Source organism: Lampetra fluviatilis, chromosome 62, assembly GCF_964198595.1.
Source record: "Lampetra fluviatilis chromosome 62, kcLamFluv1.1, whole genome shotgun sequence".
NCBI lineage: Eukaryota > Metazoa > Chordata > Hyperoartia > Petromyzontiformes > Petromyzontidae > Lampetra > Lampetra fluviatilis.
The window spans coordinates 3,484,125-3,505,911 of NC_136336.1; the positions used below are offsets into that span (position 1 = coordinate 3,484,125).

Here is a 21,787-nt window from a genome sequence, read left to right on the forward strand (position 1 = left end):
GTGTCTGCCTGTAGGAGATGCAGTAGTAGCAGCTGCGTGTCTGCCTGTAGGAGATGCAGTAGTAGCAGCTGTGTGTCTGCCTGTAGGAGATGCAGCATCAGCAGCTGTGTGTCTGCCTGTAGGAGATGCAGTAGTAGCAGCTGCGTGTCTGCCTGTAGGAGATGCAGTAGTAGCAGCTGTGTGTCTGCCTGTAGGAGATGCAGCATCAGCAGCTGTGTGTCTGCGTGTAGGAGATGCAGCATCAGCAGCTGTGTGTCTGCCTGTAGGAGATGCAGTAGTAGCAGCTGCGTGTCTGCGTGTAGGAGATGCAGTAGCAGCAGCTGTGTGTCTGCGTGTAGGAGATGCAATAGTAGCAGCTGTGTGTCTGCGTGTAGGAGATGCAGTAGCAGCAGCAGCAGCAGCGTAAGGCCGGAGAACTTCTGGAGATGTGCAGAGGAGATGGATAGGGGTGGGGCTAGGGACCTGCTCTGTAGATGTGGACGAGATCAATATGCTGGATGCTGCCATGCAGCGTGGCTGAGTCGACGCTTGCGATAGATACTGAGTGGTCTGGTATAGACGAGCCCCTATAGATCTGCATGGTAGACCAGTGATACTTGAGATGCTCCTCGAGATGTTGATGTGTCATATGGTATAAACTCGTACTGCAGCAGACGTGGAGTGGATGGTATAGCGACACTGCTAGTGACGATGCTACAGACGTGGTCATGCCGTATTGGATATCTGCACTGCTGGAGATGTGGATGTGCTGTCTAGTATAGCCGTGCCGTTACGGATGATGCTAGAAGATGTGGATGTGTCGTGTGGTATAGCCGTGCCGCGATAGATGTGGCTATGCCGTATAGTTGTACCGCTGTAGGTGTGTGCTGTGTATAGGATAGCTGCACTCGAGATGTGGGTCCGGGCCGGCTGTAGAGCGTCGCTATAGACTCCGCGTACTCTCAAGCGGGGTGTTCATAATGAGGGCGAATTCTCATCCCGAATGCAGCGCTTACACGACGTGTAACTTCATGGTCAACATGTACCTGTCGACAGGTGAGTGAGTGTGTGCGTGCACGTGCGTGTGTGCGCATGTGTGTGTGTGCACGTGTGTTTGTGTACACGTGTGTATGTGTGTGCACGTGTGTGTGCACGTGTGTGTGCACGTGTGTGCACGTGTGTGCACGTGTGTGTGTGTACACGTGTGTGTGTGTACACGTGTGTGTGTGTACACGTGTGTGTGTGCACGTGTGTGTGTGCACGTGTGTGTATGTACGTGTGTGCACGTGTGTGTACACGTGTATGTGTGTGTGCACGTGTGTGTGCACACGTGTGTGTGTGTGTACACGTGTGTGTGTGTACGTGTGTGACCGTGTATGTGTGTGTACACGTGTGTGTGTGGACGTGTGTGTGTGTGTACACGTGTGTGTGTGGACGTGTGTGTGTGCACGTGTGTGTGTACGTGTGTGTGTACACGTGTGTGTGTACACGTGTGTGTGCACGTGTGTGTGTGCACGCGTGTGGGGAGCGGTAGTGTAGCGGTTAGCGCGCTGCGCTATGAACCTGGCGACCAAGGTTTCGATTCCCGCTCACGGCTAACACCAGTAACGATTATCTGAACCGGCCTTGGGCCTCCCCTAGGTCGACTCAGCCTCAAATGAGCACCTGGTGCGGTGTGTAGTAAACAACGCCATTGGGGAGACAAAGGCGGTCGGGCGTGGTGCTGGCCACCCACCCCTTCGTGTACCGTTCCGACCTTCATAGGTGCTCGCTAACAGCACTTGCCCCAACAGTCTGTTACAGGCTATACGGGGGATCTTTGTGATTCCCGCTCGCGACCAACACCGGTGACAATTGTCTGGACTGCTCCTGGTCCTCCGCTAGGTGGACTCAGCCTCAAATGAGTACCTGGTGCGGTGCGTAGTAAACATCGCCACTGGGGAGACAAAGGCGGCCGGGGGTGGTGTTGGCCTTCATAGCTACTACTCGCTAACAGCACTTGTCCCAGCAGTCTGTTCAGGCTACGCGGGGAGATCTTTGTGTAAGTTATCATCTGTGTGAGTGTGTGGTCTAATCCACGTTAGTTTTACATGTACAGAGATTCGATACTCCGTCAATGCGGATTTAACGTACCATATATCTAATTCGTCAACCCCACTTTCTAAGTTACGTTTTAAATTTTTTTGCGCAATTGCGTTGCCGTATCACAACAAGGTGATGACTTTCTCTCTCTCTGTGTTCCGTAAATTGATGCGTGTCGTATAGTCTGTGTGGGTGGGTCCACGTGTGTGTGTGAGTTTGTGGTATCCCCTAGGTCGACTCAGCCTCAAAATGAGTACCTGGTGCGGCGTGTAGTAACCATGGCCACCCACCCCCTCGTGCGCCGTGCCGGCCTTCATAGGTGCTACTCGCTAACAGCACTTGCCCCAACAGTCTGTTACAGGCTATACGGGGGATCTTTGTCTGTGTTTATTCACGCTAAGAACCTTTGCTTCCCGAGTTCGATCCCCGCTCAGGGCCAACACCAGTGCCGATTGTCTGGACTGGTCCTGGGCCTCCCCTATGTCGACTCAGCCGAAAAATGAGTAACCTGGTGTGGTGTGTAAACATCGCCAAAAGGAAGACAAAGGCGGTCGGCCGTGATGCTGGCCACTCCATCCCTTCGCGTGCCGTGCCGGCCTTCATAGGTGCTCCCTAACAGCACTCGCCCCAACAGTCTGTTACAGGCTATACGGGGGATCTTTGTCTTTATTTATTCGCGCTAAGAACCTTTGCCTCCCGAGTTCGATTCCCGCTCACGGCCCACACCGATGACGATTATCTGAACCGGTCCTGGGCCTCCCATAGGTCGACTCAGCCTCAAATTAGTACCTTCTGCGGTGCGTAGCAAACATCGCCACTGCGGCATAGGCGAAGGCGGGGGAGTCTTGGTCTCGTGGCGTCATCATGAAGCGGGTAGCGACTTACGAATCGGTGCTGCTCACAACACTCCCTCCTTGCACAGTCACGGCTGTAATAGGTGCTCGCTAACAGCACAAGATCCCCGGCACGTTCTGTTCAAGCAGTGTGGGTCTTCTTCACCTGGGTGCATCACGCACCTCTTAGGAGGTGGCGGGGGAGGGGTGGCGAGACGTGGCCAGATTTTTTTTTTTGAAGGTAAATCATCGAAAACACAAATTAATCACGCGGCGCATAAGTTACAACTTAACTCTGTTTCATCTTCTTGGTTCTTTCGGTAAAGTCACGTAGAATGGAAATAATAAACTAATAAAAATAAAACATAATAAAATAATTCTCACGACGTTTCGGCCACAACAGAGTCTGAATGACTCTGTCACGACGTTTCGGCCACAACAGAGTCTGAATGACTCTGTCACGACGTTTCGGCCACAACAGAGTCTGAATGACTCTGTCTCCTCGACAGACCTGTTCTCCACCTGAGGACGGCTACTTGCGTTGTGGCCGAAACGTCGTGAGAATTATTTTATTATGTTTTATTTTTATTATTTTATTTTTTTCCATTCTACGTGACTTTACCGAATGAACCAATAAGATGAATCCCTGCAGTCACGAAAGCTTTAAATCGAAATTTTACTCTGTTTATTAACATCAAGGCCGTAGCCATGGAGTCAACATTGGGGGGGGACCAAATCTTCCAGGGGGTGTGGGGGTCCCCCCCCCAGAAAAAAAATCTTAATTTGAAAACGAATTTAAACAATTATTAACACATAGGATTGACTTTTTAATTGTGTTTTACAATAATGTCTAATAGTGTATTGTATTACATTGCTCTGTTTGATCTTTTTTACCCTTTCTTGATTCACTGTATGTAATGGCAGAGATTAGGGATTCATAAAGTACAACCATAACCGCAATCATATACACAGAAATGTGTCCCCCCCAATATTCAAATATTCTCAAAATGTCCCCCCCCCCCCCACCCAATACATTGCTATAAAATAGATTTCTGTTTATATGATGAATAAATAGGGGATGTGTTTCCCGTAACGTTTATTATAATGACGGTATTGGTTAACATTGCGCATTTTGTAGCGTTCGAGAACCGAAGGGGGAATGTCGATTTAAAGCTTCTTTCGTGACTGCAGGGATTCATCGTCTTGGTTCTTTCGGTAAAGTCATCACGTAGAAGGGAAATAATAAAATAATAAAAATAAAACATAATAAAATTTCGATTTAAAGCTTTCGTGACTGCAGGGATTCATCTTCTTGGTTCTTTCGGTAAAGTCATCACGTAGAAGGGAAATAATAAAATAATAAAAATAAAACATAATAAAATAATTCTCACGACGTTTCGGCCACAACGCAAACAGCCGTCCTCAGACGCTGTCTTTCCGACAGACCTGTTCTTCACCTGAAGACGGCTGCTTGCGTTGTGGCCGAAACGTCGTGAGAATTATTTTTATTATGTTTTATTTTTATTATTTTATTATTTCCCTTCTACGTGACTTTACCGAAAGAACCAAGAAGATGAACCTAAGGGGGTTCAAGGCGGCAGGTTAAGGACCACTGCGTTGAAGGTGATGATGTGTCAGTGGGTCTCATGCGTTCCGTTTCATCGTAATACTTCTACAGAAATGACCTCCACGCAGTTTTTTTCCTGGATTTTTTCTGTTTGCGCATAGTCACTTTAAGATTAAAATTTCGATTTAAAGCTTTCGTGGCTGCATCGATTCATATTCTTGGTTCTTTCGGTAAAGTCACGTAGAAGGGAAATAATAATAAAATAATAAACCTAAAACATAATAAGCTAAAATTCTCACGACGTTTCGGCCACAACGCAAGCAGCCGTCCTCAGGTGAAGAACAGAGCTGTCTGCGTTGTGGCCGAAATGTCGTGAGAATTTTCGCTTATTATGTTTGATTTTTATTATTTTATTTTTTCCCTTCTACGTGACTTCACTTTTAAGATATTTTCTTGTTCATGTTTTAGTATTTTTGTTTGTTGCGGTTGCACCCGATTCAAGAGCCGAATGGCTCACGGGGCTCTACCAAATAAATTAAACTTAAAACTGAAACACGCGAAAGCGCCGTCGTAACCTTTTGCGAGTTATGCAGGGCGATCCATTTACAGATACCACCCACTCTCTCTCCCTTCTCGACAATCCCAAATGAATAATCGTGGAAGCGATGTGCTCGGCACATTACAGGGTGGAGAATGTTACAAGAAGCAGTGCTTGCATTGATATTGGTGGGAAGACACTTAAAGGATCTTTGATATGCAATGGTTTCAGATACTCTGTGGTTCCTCCAGATGTATTTTAGTGGGGTGTCTACAAACGGATCGCCCTGCAATTGTGTCTTTTAACAAAGACAAAAGATCCCCACCCCGGGATAGCCTCAGGCGACTGTTAGGGCAAGTGCTGTTGGCGAGCGTCCTTTGTCGGCCGCCACGGAACACACCGCCCCAGGTCGTCATTTGAGGCTGAGTCGACCAAGGAGAGGCCCCGGACCGGTTCAGATAATTATCGTCGCCGTTGTTGGCCGTGAGCGACACTCCGTCTCAAGTCGCCGGGTTCGTAGCGCAGCGCGCTAACCACTGCGCCACCGCTCTCTGTCCAATAACACAAACACACATGGCATGTGAAACTTATAAGTAACCGATGTGTGCGTATTTGAATGATAAACTAAGTGTCTGGTGTACTGTCTTACGTCTCATCGATGTACGCAGATCAAGCACGTCCGTGATTTGTGCGCGTATAGCTATTGCACAAAGTGCACCTAGCCTGGCACAAGGCACTTCGTGACGAGCGGCGCTAGTTTGGGTCAATCGTCGGACGAAGGCTTCCGCCACGCCGTGTCGATCATCTTGGAAGTTTTTTTTTGTCTGCCATACTTCACCCCCCTGGTCAATGGTTGACGACTGATGTCATAGCCCCTGGTGAGTGCGCAATTGAAGTTACGTAGCAGGTCGGGTTCAATGAGCGATGCGCTAACCAGTGCGCCACCACTCCACCTGTGTACACGACACGTGTACACGCGAGTGTGCGTTGTGCGTGCGGTAGTATAGCGGTTAGCGCGCTGCGCTATGAACCTGGCGACCCGGGTGTGTGTACAGGTGTGTGTGTGCAGGTGTGTGTGTACAGGTGTGTGTATAGGTGTGTGTATAGGTGTGTGTGTGTACAGGTGTGTGTAAAGGTGTGTGTGTGTACAGGTGTGTGGATAGGTGTAATAATGTAGCTGTTCACGCGTTGCGCTACAAAACCTGGCGACCCGGGTTCGATTCCCGCTCACAGCCAACACCAGTGACGATTATCTGAACCGGTCCTGGGCCTCCCCTAGGTCGACTCAGCCTGAAATGAATACCCGGTGCGGTGTGTAAACATCGCAACTGGGGAGACAAAGGCGGTCGGGCGTGGTGCTGGCCACCCACCCCTTCGTGTACCGTTTTGGCCTTCATAGGTGCTCGCTAACAGCACTTGCCCCTACAGTCTGTTAAGGCTATATGGGGGATCTTTGTCTTTCTGATGTACGTGCGTGTGTGTGTGTGATGCGCGTGCGTGTGTGTTATGCGCGTTAGCCGTGTCTCTGTCCATCTCGTCGTGTCTCTCTGGCCGTCTCCACGTGCCTCTGTCCACCCCCCCCCCCCCGTGTCTCCCTCTGCCCCCCCCACCCCCGTGTGTCTCCCTCTGCCCCCCGTGTGTCTCCCTCTGCCCCCCCGTGTGTCTCCCTCTGCCCCCCCGTGTGTCTCCCTCTGCCCCCCGTGTGTCTCCCTCTGCCCCCCGTGTGTCTCCCTCTGCCCCCCCGTGTGTCTCCCTCTGCCCCCCCCCCACCCCCGTGTGTCTCCCTCTCTTCCCCGTCGATTATTTTATTGCTCCGAGTCGGGTTCCGGACCTCGGAAACTCCGCTTCCTGAGAGTCGGGGAGGAGGGGAGAGACCCCTCACACCCCCCGTATCACCTCCTCTTACCTCTTTCATGAATATCTCACACCCTCCGCCACCTCATCACTTTCCACCCTAGCCCCCTCTAACCTCCTCCTCCTCTTAACATCCGTCACCTCCTCCACACACCCATCAGCTCCTCACACTTACATCACCTCCTCCACACACTCCTCCTCACACTCACCTCACCTCTCCCACACACTCACCTCACCTCCTCCACACACCCATCACCTCCTAACACTCCTCACCCTTACCTCACCTCCTCCACACACTCCTCACCACACTCACCTCACCTCCTCCTCACACCCATCACCTCCTCACACTCCTCACACTCACCTCACCTCTCCCACACACTCCTCCGCACCTCGTCATCACCTCCTCACCACACTCCTCCCCACACTCCTCACCACACTCAACCTCACCTCCTCCACACACTCACCTCACCTCCTCCACACACCCATCACCTCCTCCCCACACTCCTCCCCACACTCCTCCCCACACTGACCTCATCTCCCTTCTTCAGGCAACCATCGCTTGATGACAATCGACGGCTTCGTGTCAGCGGCTATCTGTGCGGCACGGACACAGCGTGACATTCAGAATCAGGATAAATGTGCTTATCCTGGAGGAATCCGATGAGCTATGAAGCTCTTCTTGTCACAGATGTTCAGTAGGGGCACGGGTGCAAGAACGTCACAACAACAAGCAGTACGAACACACGATAGTCGATTTAAAGCTTTCGTGACTGCAGGGATTCATCTTCTTGGTTCTTTCGGTAAAGTCACGTAGAATGGAAAGAATTAAATAATAAAAATACAACATAATAAAATAATTATTTACCGAAAGAACCAAGAAGACACGATAGTCGTGCAAAGTATACGAAAGTTATGTCGGTAAAGTCACGTAGGTATAAAATAAAATAAATTAACTCACGACGTTTCGCGCGCAACACAAGCGTCCGTCATCAGGTGGGACAACCACAGCAAGAAGCAATTGCTGAAGTGGGCAAAGTGGCTGCTGTAACAAGAGGCTATATAGGTAAGAGAGGGGGGGACGAGTCAGGAAGGAGAGATAGGGGGGTGGTTAAGGGTAGTAGGAGTGTCGTGAGCAGCACTCCACTCCTCCTACAGTACCCCCCCCCTCTCTATCTCTCCTCCCTGGCTCCTCCCCCCCTCTCTTACCTATATAGCCTCTTGTTACCGCAACCCTTTTGCCCACTTCAGCAATTGTTTATTGCTGTGGTGGTCCCACCTGATGACGGACGCTTGTGTTGCGCCCGAAACGTCGTGATTTAATTTATTTTATTTTCTACCTACGTGACTTTACCCAAAGAACCAAAGATTATGAATCCCTGCAGTCACGAAAACTTTAAATCTAGAGTACAAGAAATGTAAACAAATCACACAAACACAAACAAATACAACACGAAACCATCCCCATCATATACCAGGCAAAGCCCCCTGAGGTATCAAATTATTTTTAAGAAGCGACCTGGCCACAACATGATAGCTCAACAAAACGGGCCATCATTGTGGACATTTATCGCAACCAAAATAATCAAATAATCCCAATGAATGTCAGGGTCGGGATCGAGCCCTGGACCTCCTGCAGACCAGGCGAGGAAGTTAACATCTCCCTACCGCTCCCCACATCCAGTGCCTGGAGCTACAGGCACCACAATACCTGCTCCAGCTAAACGCAGCGGTCCGTAAAATAAACTAAAAACTAATATATTCGGTCTTCTTGGTTCTCTCGGTAAAGTCACGTAGAAGGGAAATAATAACATAATAAAATGTTAACATAATAAAATAAAAATTATAGTAATAGGTGTTTACCCTTTCAACTGGTACACAAACTGACACCTTTATACAAGGCATCATGTTTGCAATAACCACAACACAAGCAGTCAAAATGCAAACAAAAAGAAACAACTCTGATGATGATAATGACATGCACTGTCCTTGAAGTTGATTGGTCCACACCCGAGACAGCTTTTCTTAGTGCCTAGTCTCCATTGGTGTTGGACCAGATGACGCCAAAAGGCGTACAACTCAAAAAATAATTATCATCATCAGAGTTGTTTCTTTTTGCTTGCATTTTGAATGCTTGTGTTGTGGTTATTGCAAACATGATGCCTTGTATAAAGGTGTCAGTTTTTGTACCAGTTGAAAGGGTAAAAACCTATTACTATATTTTGCCACTGGTAAAGGAGATGTCTCATAGTAGTAAAATAAAAATTCTCACGACGTTTCGGCCACAACACAAGCAGCCGTCCTCAGGTGAAGAAACACAGCTGTCGGAAAGACAGCTGTCTGTGTCCTCAAAAGAGTACCTGGTGCGGTGTGTAAACATCGCAACTCGGGAGACAAATGCGGCCGGGCGTTGTTCTCGTATTCCGTTGCGGTCTTCATAGGGTGCTACTCGCAAACAGCGCTTGCCCCAACAGTCTGTTAAGGCTATACGGGGGGCCTTTGTCCTCATGTCTTATCGATGATCATGTAGATATTAGGGTTTGGTCATTATAATCGTTGTTGTTCCAAAACCGGTAACCCGAAATGTATATTTTATTCGGATGTGTCTTGTAAGTTTATAAATATTGTCGCAATGATTTATATTTGTGACGAATTTCATCCCTCTCTCTCTCTCTATGTAATAATTATACAATTTGTAACGCGCGCAAATGAATTGCGTCATCCCTTCTGAAACATCGCTATGCCGTAGATGACACAGTCAACGTGATGTACATCAATTAGATGTGTACACGTATGTCCATCGAGCCGTATGTGTGTGTGTCTATATATGTACGGTCCATATAGTGTGTAAATATCGCCGCTAGGGAGACAAAGGCGGCCGCGCGTGGTGCTGGCCACCCACCCCCTCGTGTGCCGTGCCGGCCTTCATCGGTCCGACTCGCTACCAGCACTTGCCCCAACAGTCTGTTAAGGCTATTCGGGGGATCTTTGTCTGTCTTTATTGTATAGTTCATTTCGATTTAAAGCTTTCGTGACTGCAGGGATTCATCTTCTTGGTTCTTTCGGTAAAGTCACGTAGAAGGGAAGTAATAAAATAATACAAATAAAACATAATCAAATAATTCTCACGACGTTTCGGCCACAACGCAAGCAGCCGTCTTCAGGTGGAGAACAGGACTCTGCCTTCTCGACAAACCTGTTCTCCACCTGAAGACGGCTGCTTGCGTTGTGGCCGAAACGTCGTGAGAATTATTTTATTATGTTTTATTGTTATTATTTTATTATTTTCCTTCTCCGTGACTTTACCGAAAGAACCAAGAAGATGTATAGTTCATGTTTTGTGTATGATGTATTACAAGTTATTTATACATTTTAATGTTACATATCATTATAAATGTTGAAATTATTTATCTGTATTTTACACGTAATCTACGTATATATGAATACCATACATATACTTACATACATCACACACGTGTGTAACATCACAATTGTGTATGTGCGTGTGCGTACCGTTTGTGTTTTATGTATATATGTGAGGTGAGCGGTGGCGCAGTGGTTAGCGCACTGCGCTTTGAACCCGGCGACCCGTGTTATTATATGAACATTCGCGCTGTGACCGTGGCTAAGGGGCCCAGCAGGGATTCACGGTTCGAATCTCGCGGCCGCCCGGATTAATGCTGCGCACAGGATCGGTTATTTAGCCGTGGCCGGGAATTGCGCAAACCACTGCACCACCGCTCATCTTATACACACTAATATATTATAATTGTTACATTAATGTATGTACATGTTTGTACAGGTATTTATTACTGGTAATTATAGATACGCGGTGGTGCAGTGCACCAAACCACTGCGCTACCAGCCCAGCGAAGCGATTTTGATTCTCGCTCAGGAAACAATACATAACAGCTGGTCAACAAAAAAAACAGCTGGTCAACAAAAAAAACATTTTTTTCTGGCCTGGACTTTTGCAGCTGTTTTAGACTAATTTCAGGGTGCTGATTCCAAATCTGATCTCAAATTTGCTCTATCACATCTCATTTTTATGCTATCGGCATATCCCATTTTCATTGATTTTACCCGAAATTAACTCTGTCACTTATGATTGCAAGTTGTTGCGAGTCAGTGACTGCTTTAGTGTTAAAATATGGTGCTGTATTTTTAGGATAGTGTGTTTATAATATCATTTTATGTAGATATCCACATTTAATATTTTTCTTCTGCAGTTTTTATTGAAAATGCAATATTTGATATCTCAAAAACCTGATGTGATAGACAAAAACTGATGCCAGATTTGGAATCAGCACCCCAAAATTACCTTAACACCGTTGGAATACCTTATGCCAGAAAAAGTGTGTTGACCAGTGTTATCTGAACCGGTCCTGAGCCTAGCCAAGATCGACTCAGCATCAAAGGACTACCTGGGAGACAAAGGCGGCCGGGCATGCTGCTGACTTGCCCAGTCTGTTAAAGGCTACGGTTGTGTGCGTGTCCACGTGTGAATTCGTGTGGAGCGGTGGTGCATTGGTTCGTTAATGACACAACGATGATCACCTCTAAGCAGAGGTCGCAATCGGGTACCCGATACCCGTACCCTACCCGACACCCGGCTACCCGTACCCGGCCGGGTACGGGTACGGGTACCCGTTTGCGACCCTGGTGCGGCCGGGTACGGGTACGGGTAGGCCGTGAGTTACTGGTGAGTAACCGTTTGTCACTCATTTCCCAACGTCTTGTCTCTTCTCACAATTCAAGTTCCTAGAATCAACCCACCCGCGCCTGCAACATGGCTTCATCCCAGAGGTCGCAATCGGGTACCCGATACCCGTACCCTACCCGTACCCGGCCGGGTACGGGTAGGGTACGGGTACCCGTTTGCGACCCTGGTGCGGCCGGGTACGGGTAAGGAATCAAAACCCGTTTGCGACTTCTGCCTCTAAGAACCCGGCGACGCTGAGTTCGATTTCTGAACCGGGTCCTGTGCCTCCACTTGGTCCCGTAGATGCCTGCCTGGTTGCGGTGTTTAAACACCGGTACTGGGGAGACAAAGGCGGACGGGCTTTGTTTTTTTTTTTGCTTGGTGCGGCCACGTCACTTCCTCGCGCAGTCCTTGCCAGGTCGCTACGAAGTTGCAGAGAGAGGATTGTGGGTCGCGAGCTGTTGCACGTGACCCGTGACCCGGCACGGTGGAGGCAGCGAGGGTTGGTGGAACGCACCGTGACTTTTCCAGGGAGAAAAGCGGTGCAGCAATTACGCGAACTCCGCCTCTGCCACTTGTATGGGGATAGAGGGAGCCGGGCGTGGACAACCCAAACAACAACGAAGCTTTTTGTTGTTGTTGCGAATTCGGTAAAAACGAATCCTTATTCAGGCGGTCCTGAATAAATCTCATCACGGAACGGCTCCTTGGTGAGCCGCGTGCGGCTTTGGAGCCACAGGTTGCCGACCCCCTGCCCATGGTAAACTGGACTCCCATGGTAAACTTGACTTCCATGGTAAACTGGACTTCCATGGTAAACTGGACTTCCATGGTAAACTGGACTCCCATGGTAAACTGGACTTCCATGGTAAACTGGGCTCCCATGGTGAACTGGACTTCCATGGTAAACTAGACTCCCATGGTAAACTGGACTCCCATGGTAAACTGGACTTTCATGGTTAACTGGACTTTCATGGTAAACTGGACTTCCACGATAAACTGAACTCCCATAGTGAACTGGACTTCCATGGTGAACTGAACTCCCACGGTAAACTGGACTCCCATGGTAAACTGGACACCCATGGTGAACTGGACTCCCATGGTGAACTTGACTCCCATGGTAAACTTGACATCCATGGCGAGGGATGGGCAACCGAAACAACAAAATGAGACATTAATTTAGAATTTCAAGAGCCGCACCGCAGCCCTGAAAGAGCCGCAAGCAGCTCCTGAGCCGCAGCTTCGCCAACCCCTGGGATAGAGCGTTGCCCCCTCGCACGCCGTGGGGTTTCTCCTGGCGAAAGCGAAATGATGAAGACGATGTCCGACGTTTCGCTGCGTTCGCTGAGAGCAATACATTCCTCGCAATGTTGAGAGACAAGACGGATGGATGGGCGTGCGGTGAATCGGAAACCGCGCTACGCAATGGTCGATGGATCACATGAACGAACTCCCACAGCCAAAGGGCTTGCGAGGCGCTAGGCGTACCTGCAGGGAGTCGAACTCAGAGTTGCAGACTTCGTAAGTAAATTAGATCGGCTGGCCAGCGTCAAACACCAGCAGCAAGCCGGCAACCTTTGTACAATCTAGGGACAAATGTGAGCGCTGCTGCTGCTGCGTTTATTCATAATGAAGCTTCTTGGGTTAGATCGCGTAAGTATAAATGTGTTGGAGAGCAAATCCACAACATTCACTCTGCAACACACCGGTGGGCCGAAGTAGTAACAGGTAGTCCTCTACCATTGGTACCTCATTTGGCAGTAAAAAATATGATAATGGGTTTTTTACCCTTTTATTTGGCAACAAAACTGACACCTTTTTTACGAGTCGTGTTTGTAAATGCTTACCCCGAGCTCTCATACTCTGATGGTGCATTGTATACATTATCAGAGTTATGTTTTTTGTTTGCATCATGCCTGCAGGTATTGCGGTCTATGCAAACATGACTCCTTGTAAAAAAGGTGTCAGTTTTGTTGACAGATAGAAGGGTAAAAAACCAATTATCTTATTTTTTACTGGCAAATGAGGTTCCAATGGTGTAGATGCTTGCCCCGAGCTCTCATACTCTGATGGTGCATTGTCTTTGAGTTGTGCGCCTTTTGGCGTCATCTGGTCCAACCCATGTGAGACTAGGCTCTAAGGAAAGCTGTCTCGGGTGTGGACCAATCAACTTCAAGGACAGTGCATACATGATCAGAGTTATGTTTTTTGTTTGCATTATGACTGCAGGTATTGTGGTCTATGCAAACATGACTCCTCGTAAAAAAGGTGTCAGTTTTGTTGCCAGATAAAAGGGTAAAAAAACAATTATCAGGTATTCCTCTGCTTACGATGGAGATGCGTTACGACAACCCCATCGTAAGTCGAAAATATCGTAAGTCGAAGATGGGCTAGCCTACCCAGGCGTCTTAAAGAATGGTGATAATTTAGCAAAACAGAGCAATTTACAGTACCGTACTGTATAAACGATATACTCTTCTTGGTTCTTTCGGTAAAGTCACGTAGAAGGGAAGTAATAAAATAATAAAATAATAAAACATAATAAAATAGTTCTCACGACGTTTCGGCTACAGCGCAAGCAGCCGTCTTCAGGTGAAGAATGAGACACTGCCAAGCTTGGAGCTTATATATAAGCTGGGTTGGAGGTGGAAGAAGAGCGCCTTGACAAAATAATTTGCATATCAAGAGGAATTTAGCATATTCATGGGAAATGCAATACTGTAAAATGTAAAGTAAAAACAACAAGGTAAATTCTTAGCCTACCTGTATGAACTGCAATTTAATAGAACGTTTTTGTTCAGAAAACAATCCTATCTGCTATGAAAACTTTAAAAAATGCATTGAACTTATCGTATCGTGGTAACCTTGAAATGAAATCGCTAAAGCTACGTATCGTACATGCATTGAACGTATCGTAACGTATCGTATTGTACTGTACTCACCAAGATTCTGTCCGTCGTCTGCATACTATGAACGATGTTTAGGTTGTTGATGGCAATTTTGTCGTATCGATATCGCCATCGTAAGATCGAAATATCGTAAGTCGGACCATCGTAACCCCGGGGACTACCTGTACTTGGCGTTTTGTTTACGCGACAAATCCCGTACTGATTGTCTGTGTCGGGTGGTGGAGGGTTACGACACATTTATACTTACGCTATCTAACCCAAACACCTTCATTATGAATTTGTATTGGCCGCGAAAGCCTAAGGTGTTCAACTGCTGCATTTAGTTCTAGATTTGAAACTTTCGTGACTGCAAGGATTCATATTCTTAGTTTTTTTCGGTAAAGTCACGTAGGTAAAAAATAAAAATTAATAAAAGTAAAATAAAAAATAAAATTAAAAAATCACGACGTTTCGGAGGCACTGAAGACGGAAGCTTGTGTTGCCTCCGAAACGTCGTGATTTTTTAAATTTTACTTTTATTAATTTTAATGTTTTACCTACGTGACTTTACCGAAAAAACCTAAGAATATGCTGCATTTAGTTCGAAACGTCGGACATCGTTCAGAACAACACGGGGCAAAACCAGGCAACGCATCGGAGGGAATATTTGTGTGCGTATTGACATACATACACACGTATGTGTGAATGTTATATATGTACACAGTACACACACACACGTGTGTGTACTGTGTGTGGATATGTATGCGTGGGGAGCGGTGGTGTAGTGGTTAGCGAGCTGCGCTACGAACCTGGCGACCCGAGTTTCATTCCCGCTCACGGCCAACACCCAGTGACGATTATCTGAACCGGTCCTGGGCCTCCCCTAGGTCGACTCAGCCTCAAATGAGTACCCAGTGCGGTTTGTAAACATCGCCACTGGGGAGACAAAGGCGGTCGGGCGTGGTGCTGGCCACCCACCCCCTCGTGTGCCGTTCTGATGCTCGCTAACAGCACTTGCCCCTACAGTCTGCTAAGGCTACACGGGGGATATTTGTCTTTGTCTGTGATTGCGTCTCAGAGCCCAAGTACGAGGGGGGGCACCAGGTCCGGGACGGATCTGGGTGGGGGGTGGGGGCCACGCACCCCCACCACAAAGGTGAGCAGCATAACACATCAACACAACACATCAACCCGGCACATTAACACACATCAACACACATCAACACAACACATCAACACACATCAACACAAACCAACACATCAACACACATCAACACAACACATCAACACAACACATCAACAGAACACATCAACACCACATCAACACAACACATCAACACACATCAACACAAACCAGCACATCAACACACATCAACACTAACCGACACATCAACACAAACCACCGACACACCAACACGTCAACACACATCAACACAAACCGGCACACTAACACACACCAACACAAACAGACACGCATCAACATCAACACACACCAACACAAACAGACACACACAAATACACATCAACACAACAGACACAAACCAACACGTCAACACAACAGACACCAACACATCGACATCAACAGAACGACAAAACCAGCCGGCGTTCGCTAAGTGCTGGCGACGTCACCACGGCGCCGTGCCAGGCTAGGTGCACTTTGAGGCCACGTGAAGTGTCGAAGGCTCGCTGTTGGCAGGAGGTCACGGGACAGACCCAGGTGCCATGGGTTGACCGACTGAGATGACTGGTAGATGCACCAACTCTTGCTCGCTACTGTGCCAAAGTGGTGTATTTTATCCACCCTGCGCTCCGCTCGTTGCTGTGAGCATCGCTCCTCTGCTGTTGTTGGAGGGCGACTGCCTCCAAATGCCCAGCAGCGTCCTTCACGAGCTCTACGCCAGTCTAGGGCAAGTCCACTGAGCTCCACATCCTCCTGTACCACGTGAGGCTCCATCTCTTCTCCAGCCCGTGCCGCGTCCGTTTAGCCTCCGCTCTCCTGCCAAATAGAAGCTATACTTTTCGATTTAAAGCTTTCGTGACTGCAGGGATTCATCTTCTTGGTTCTTTCGGTAAAGTCACGTAGAAGGGAAATAATACAATAATAAAGGGGGAAAAAAATAGAAATAAACGTAATACATTTATTTTATTATGTTTTATTTATTTTATTTTATTATTTCCCTTCTACGTGACTTTACCGAAAGAACCAAGAAGAAGAAGCTATACTCTTTGGTTCTTTCGGTAAAGTCACGTAGGTGAAAATAAAATAAAAAATAACTAAATCACGACGTTTCAGAGGCAACACAAACTTCCGTAGTGAATTTTTTTTTATTCTTATTTGATATTATTTTTACCGACGTGACTTTACCGAAAGAACCACGAAAACTTCCAATCTAGAAATAGAAGCTGCTTGAGTATTCGCGAGCTAGGCGTGGGGGCTACGTGACCCAACCAACGCAGCCTCACCTGCCGGAGGAGCTCGCAGAAGGGAACAATGTCCAGATCTTGAAACGTTTTTTTTTAGCTCCTCACACCAATCCAGCCTGGTTCAACCCAGGATGGATCGTAGAGCAGGCCAGCCTTAATGTTTCAAATCGGCGCAGATGTCCCGTTGGAAGGGAGGGCATGATTGTGGCCAAGAAGACCCGGAGCTTCGCGTGGAGCGATAGGTGAGGTTCCACACAACTGAAAATGCCGCTCATTACACACAAACACACCTTTGTATTATACCTGTACAAGTGCTGTTAGCGAGCACCTATGAAGGCCGGCACGGCACACGAGGGGGTGGGGTGGCCAGCACCACGCCCGGCCGCCTTTGTCTCCCCAGTGACGATGTTTATACACCGCACCATGTACTCATTTGAGGCTGAGTCGACCTAGGGGAGGCCCAGGACCGGTTCAGATAATCGTCACTGGTGTTGGCCGTGAGCGGGAATCGAACCCGGGTCGCTAGGTTCATAGTGCAGCGCGCTAACCGCTACACTATCGCTCCCCACACCTGCACACACACACCTGCACACACACACCTGTACACACACACACCTGTACACACACATACCTGTACACACACACACCTGTACACACACACACCTGTACACACACCTGCACACACACACCTGCACACACACACCTGTACACACACACACACCTGTACACACACATACCTGTACACACACACACCTGTACACACACACACCTGTACACACACCTGCACACACACACCTGCACACACACACCTGTACACACACACACCTGTACACACACACACACATACACCTACACACACACCTGTACACACACACACCTTACCTGTCCGCAGGCAGCGGGCAGATCCAGCTGTGGCAGTTCCTGCTGGAGCTGCTGTCGGACGCGGCGAACGCGCACTGCATCACGTGGGAGGGCGCGCGCGGCGAGTTCAAGCTCACGGACCCCGATGAAGTGGCGCGCCGTTGGGGAGCGCGCAAGGCCAAGCCCAACATGAACTATGACAAGCTGAGCCGCGCTCTGCGCTACTACTACGACAAGAACATCATGAGCAAGGTGCACGGCAAGCGCTACGCCTACCGCTTCGACTTCCAGGTGAGCGGGATTTGGGAGAAATCGGAGAAATATACTCTTTGTTAAATCCTTTATATTAAGTTCACTTGCTTGCGTGCTTGCTTAGGACCGTGCAAATCTTTCGGTCGTTTTTTTAACCCACTTCCCGTGATCCAATCGAGCTGACATTTTGCACACAGACTCGTTGTGCGTGACAATTAATGTTCGTGAAATTTTTTTTCCAAAATTTTACACTGTTTAGGACAAAAATATTATATTTAATTACCAATTGCTTAATGGTGCAATGCAATCATCTGACCCATAGGTGGCAGCCATCTCAAGCCAGAGGACGAGAGGACTCTAGCCGCCACGCATATAAAGGATTTATAGTGAAAAACTTTGTTTTTACGGGTTATACTTGTTTCCGGTAAAGTCACGTAGGTAAAAATTTTTATTAAAATTAATAAAAGTAATAATATAAGTAATAATAGAATTAAATGTACTAATAGGGGTTTTTCCCTTTTTTCTGGCAACAAAAATGCAAACAAAAAACAATACTCTGATAATGTATGCATTGTCTTTGAAACTGATTGGTCCACACCAGAGACAGCTTTCTTTAGAGCCTAGTCTCATATGGTGTTCGACCAGATGACGCCAAAAGGCGCACAGTTCAAAGACAACGCACTACCAGGGTAATGAGAAAAAATAAATAGATGTATTATTTTATTTTATTTATATTATTACTTTTATTAATTTTTATTTCATTTTTTACCTACGTGACTTTACCGAAAAACCCTAAGGGTATATGAATCCTTGCAGTCACGAAAGCTTCAAATCTAGAATCGGAGAAATGTTGATTGTTTGATTTTGTGTGTGTAGCGCTTAGCGCGCTGCGCTATGAACCCGGCGACACGAGTTCGATTCCCGCTCACGGCCAACACCACCAGTGACGATCGTCTGAACCGGTCTCGGGCCTCCGCTAGGTCGACTCAGCCGAAAATGAGTGCCTGGTGCGGTGTATAAACATCGCTACCTGGGAGACAAAGGTGGTCGGGCGTGGTGCTGGCCACCCACCCCCTCGTGTACTGTTCCGGCCTTCATAGGTGCTCGCTAACAGCACTTGCCCCTACAGTCTGTTAAGGCTATATGAGGGATATTTTGTGTTAATACCGGATGAATCGGATGAGCTATAAATCTATTGTTTTTTTCAGATAAGAATCAGAATATGTATTGATACTGGAGGAATCCGATTAGCTATAAATCTCTTTTTTTCTCAGATCACATTCAGAAATGTTTATTGATACTGGAGGAATCCGGTTAGCTATAAAGCTCTTTGTTTCACAGATCACAATCAGAAATACAGGACGTAAAACGGACGTTGGATTTGAATCCGCGGCCTCTTCACTGCTGCCTCCTCGTGGCGAGCGCTGACTATTGCACGCCGTGCTGATTGTGAGCAGGATTTCCTGTAATATTGAAAATTGTTGACTTAACGCTTTCGTGACTGCAGGGATTCACATTCCTGGGTCTTTCGGTAAAAGCCACGTAGATAGGTTAAAAGAATAGAACAAAAATTAACCCATAAATCCTTTATATGCGTGTTCAATGGGCCACAACCCAGCCCACATTGGTCTTTGAAACGGGCGGCTAGAGTCCTCTCGTCCTCTGGCTTGAGATGGCTGCCACCTATGGGTCAGATGATTGCCTGCCACCATTAAGCAATTGGTAATTAAATATAATTAAAAAATTTACCTAAAAGTGTAAAATTTTGGAAAAAAAATTTCACGAAAATAAATTGTCACGCACAACGAGTCTGTGTGCAAAATGTCAGCTCGATTGGATCACGGGAAGTGGGTTAAAAAACGACCGAAAGATTTGCACGGTCGTAAGCGCGCAAGCAAGCAAGCAAGTGAACTTAATATAAAGGATTTAAAAAGTAACAAAAAACTACGACGTTTCGATCGCAACACAAGCGGTCAACGAGCGACCAAGCACTTTTTTTTTCACCAATCAGCATCAGAAATGTGTATTGATACTTGAGGAATCCGATGAGCTATGGAGCGTCTTTTTTTCCGGGTTGTCTAACAGCACCTCGCCCCTATAACACCACGGGGGCGAGGTGGAACCTGCAGCTAGGGCTGTGGAGCCTCAAGAATTGAGGAAGTAGTCACCCACTGTGCGTGACGTGCATTCTGCCGAGAAGGTGTGAGGGGCGATCCAGAGTTGGAGGCCCAGGCAAAAGTGCGAGTTCGCGTTTTAAGTCAAGGTTGAAACATATTTCATGGTTCGTAAGTGGGGGTGTTCGTAAGTGCTGGTGTTCGTAAGTGAGGGTGTTCGTAAGTGGGGGTGTTCGTGAGTGAGGGTGTTCGTAAGTGTGGGTGTTCGTAAGTGGGGGTGTTCGTAAGTGGAGGTGTTCGTAAGTTGGGTGTTCATAAGTGAGAGTGTTCGTAAGTGGGTTATGTTCGTAAGTGTGGGTGTTCGTAAGTGGGGGTGTTCGTAAGTGAGGGTGTTAGTAAGTGAGGGTGTTCGTAAGTGTGAGTGTTCGTAAGTGTGAGTATTCGTAAGTGAGGGTGTTCGTAAGTGTGGGTGTTCGTAAGTGTGAGTGTTCGTAAGTGGGGGTGTTCGTAAGTGGGGGTGTTTGTAAGTGGAGGTGTTCGTAAGTTGGGTGTTCATAAGTGAGAGTGTTCGTAAGTGGGTATGTTCGTAAGTGTGGGTGTTCGTAAGTGGGGGTGTTCGTAAGTGAGGGTGTTAGTAAGTGAGGGTGTTCGTAAGTGTGAGTGTTCGTAAGTGTGGGTGTTCGTAAGTCGAGGACCGCCTGTGTGCCTGTGCAGGGCTTGGCTCAGGCGTGCCAGGCTCCGGTTCCGGACCCCACCGCCTACAAACTCCAATCCGCGCTCACCCCGCTCCACTTCACCTCCAGCTTCCACAAGCTCAACCTGGTCAGTGGGGCCGCCCCGGTCTCTCCTCCCGCCCAGTTCACCTACCCGTGGGTCCACCATCACCACCACCACCATCACCACCACCAGCAGCACCTGCAGCAGCAGCAGCACCAGCAGCACCAGCAGGCAATCGTCTCTTCAGCTTCCGGCTCATCAGCTCTCGGTGTCCCAGGCTGCCACATCGGGTCCCCGACCTCCTCATCATCCTCATCGTCGCCGGCCTCCTCTGCCGCCGCGGTCGCTGCTGCCGCCGCTGCGGCCGCCGCCGCCGCCGCCGCCTCCTCGCACCTGGCTCTGCAACCGTCGCACCTGTTCGGGGGCCTGGCGTGTGCGTCGCACCTGGGCGCGTCATCGTCCCACCTGGGCACGTCCCACCTGGGCGCATCTCACCTGGGAGCGTCTCACCTTGGAGCGTCTCACCTGGCCGCGTCTCACCTGGGCGCCTCGCCGTCACACCTGGGCCCTCACCACCATCACCACCACTTCACAGGGCTCTTCCAGGACACGCCCTGAGCCCAGCCCCAGCGCAGCGCAGCTGAACTCACCTGACCCACCTGTGGGTCCGCTCTGGGGGAAACTGTGCAATGTGTGTGCGTGTTGTTGCATTTGCGTGTGCGTGCGTGTACCTGCTGCGGTGCGGAAACGTCAGCCCCCCGGGGGGAGACAAAGGCGGCCGGGCGTGGTGCCGGCCACCCACGCCTTCGTGTCTGCCTTAATAGGTGCTCGCTAACAGCACTTACCCCAGCAGTCTCTTAAGGCTATATGGGGGGGTCTTTGTCTTTTGGGAGGAGCGGCGGTGTAGCGGTCACAGCGCTGCGCATTGAACTCGGCGACCCGCGTTTGATTTCCCCGCTCACGGCCAACATCAGCGGCG

The 21,787-nt window shown here is 48.4% G+C and overlaps 1 protein-coding gene across 1 annotated transcript; it reads left to right on the forward strand.

Moving 5' to 3' along the window:
- Positions 1–959: 959 nt before the first annotated feature.
- Positions 960–21,426, forward strand: LOC144951391 (transcriptional regulator ERG homolog). Its single transcript, XM_078881629.1, has 5 exons — positions 960–1,035; positions 15,519–15,596; positions 17,757–18,016; positions 20,806–20,917; positions 21,326–21,426. The coding sequence occupies exons 1-5, from the start codon at positions 960–962 to the stop codon at positions 21,424–21,426; spliced, it is 627 nt and encodes a 208-aa protein (XP_078737755.1).
- Positions 21,427–21,787: the final 361 nt, after the last annotated feature.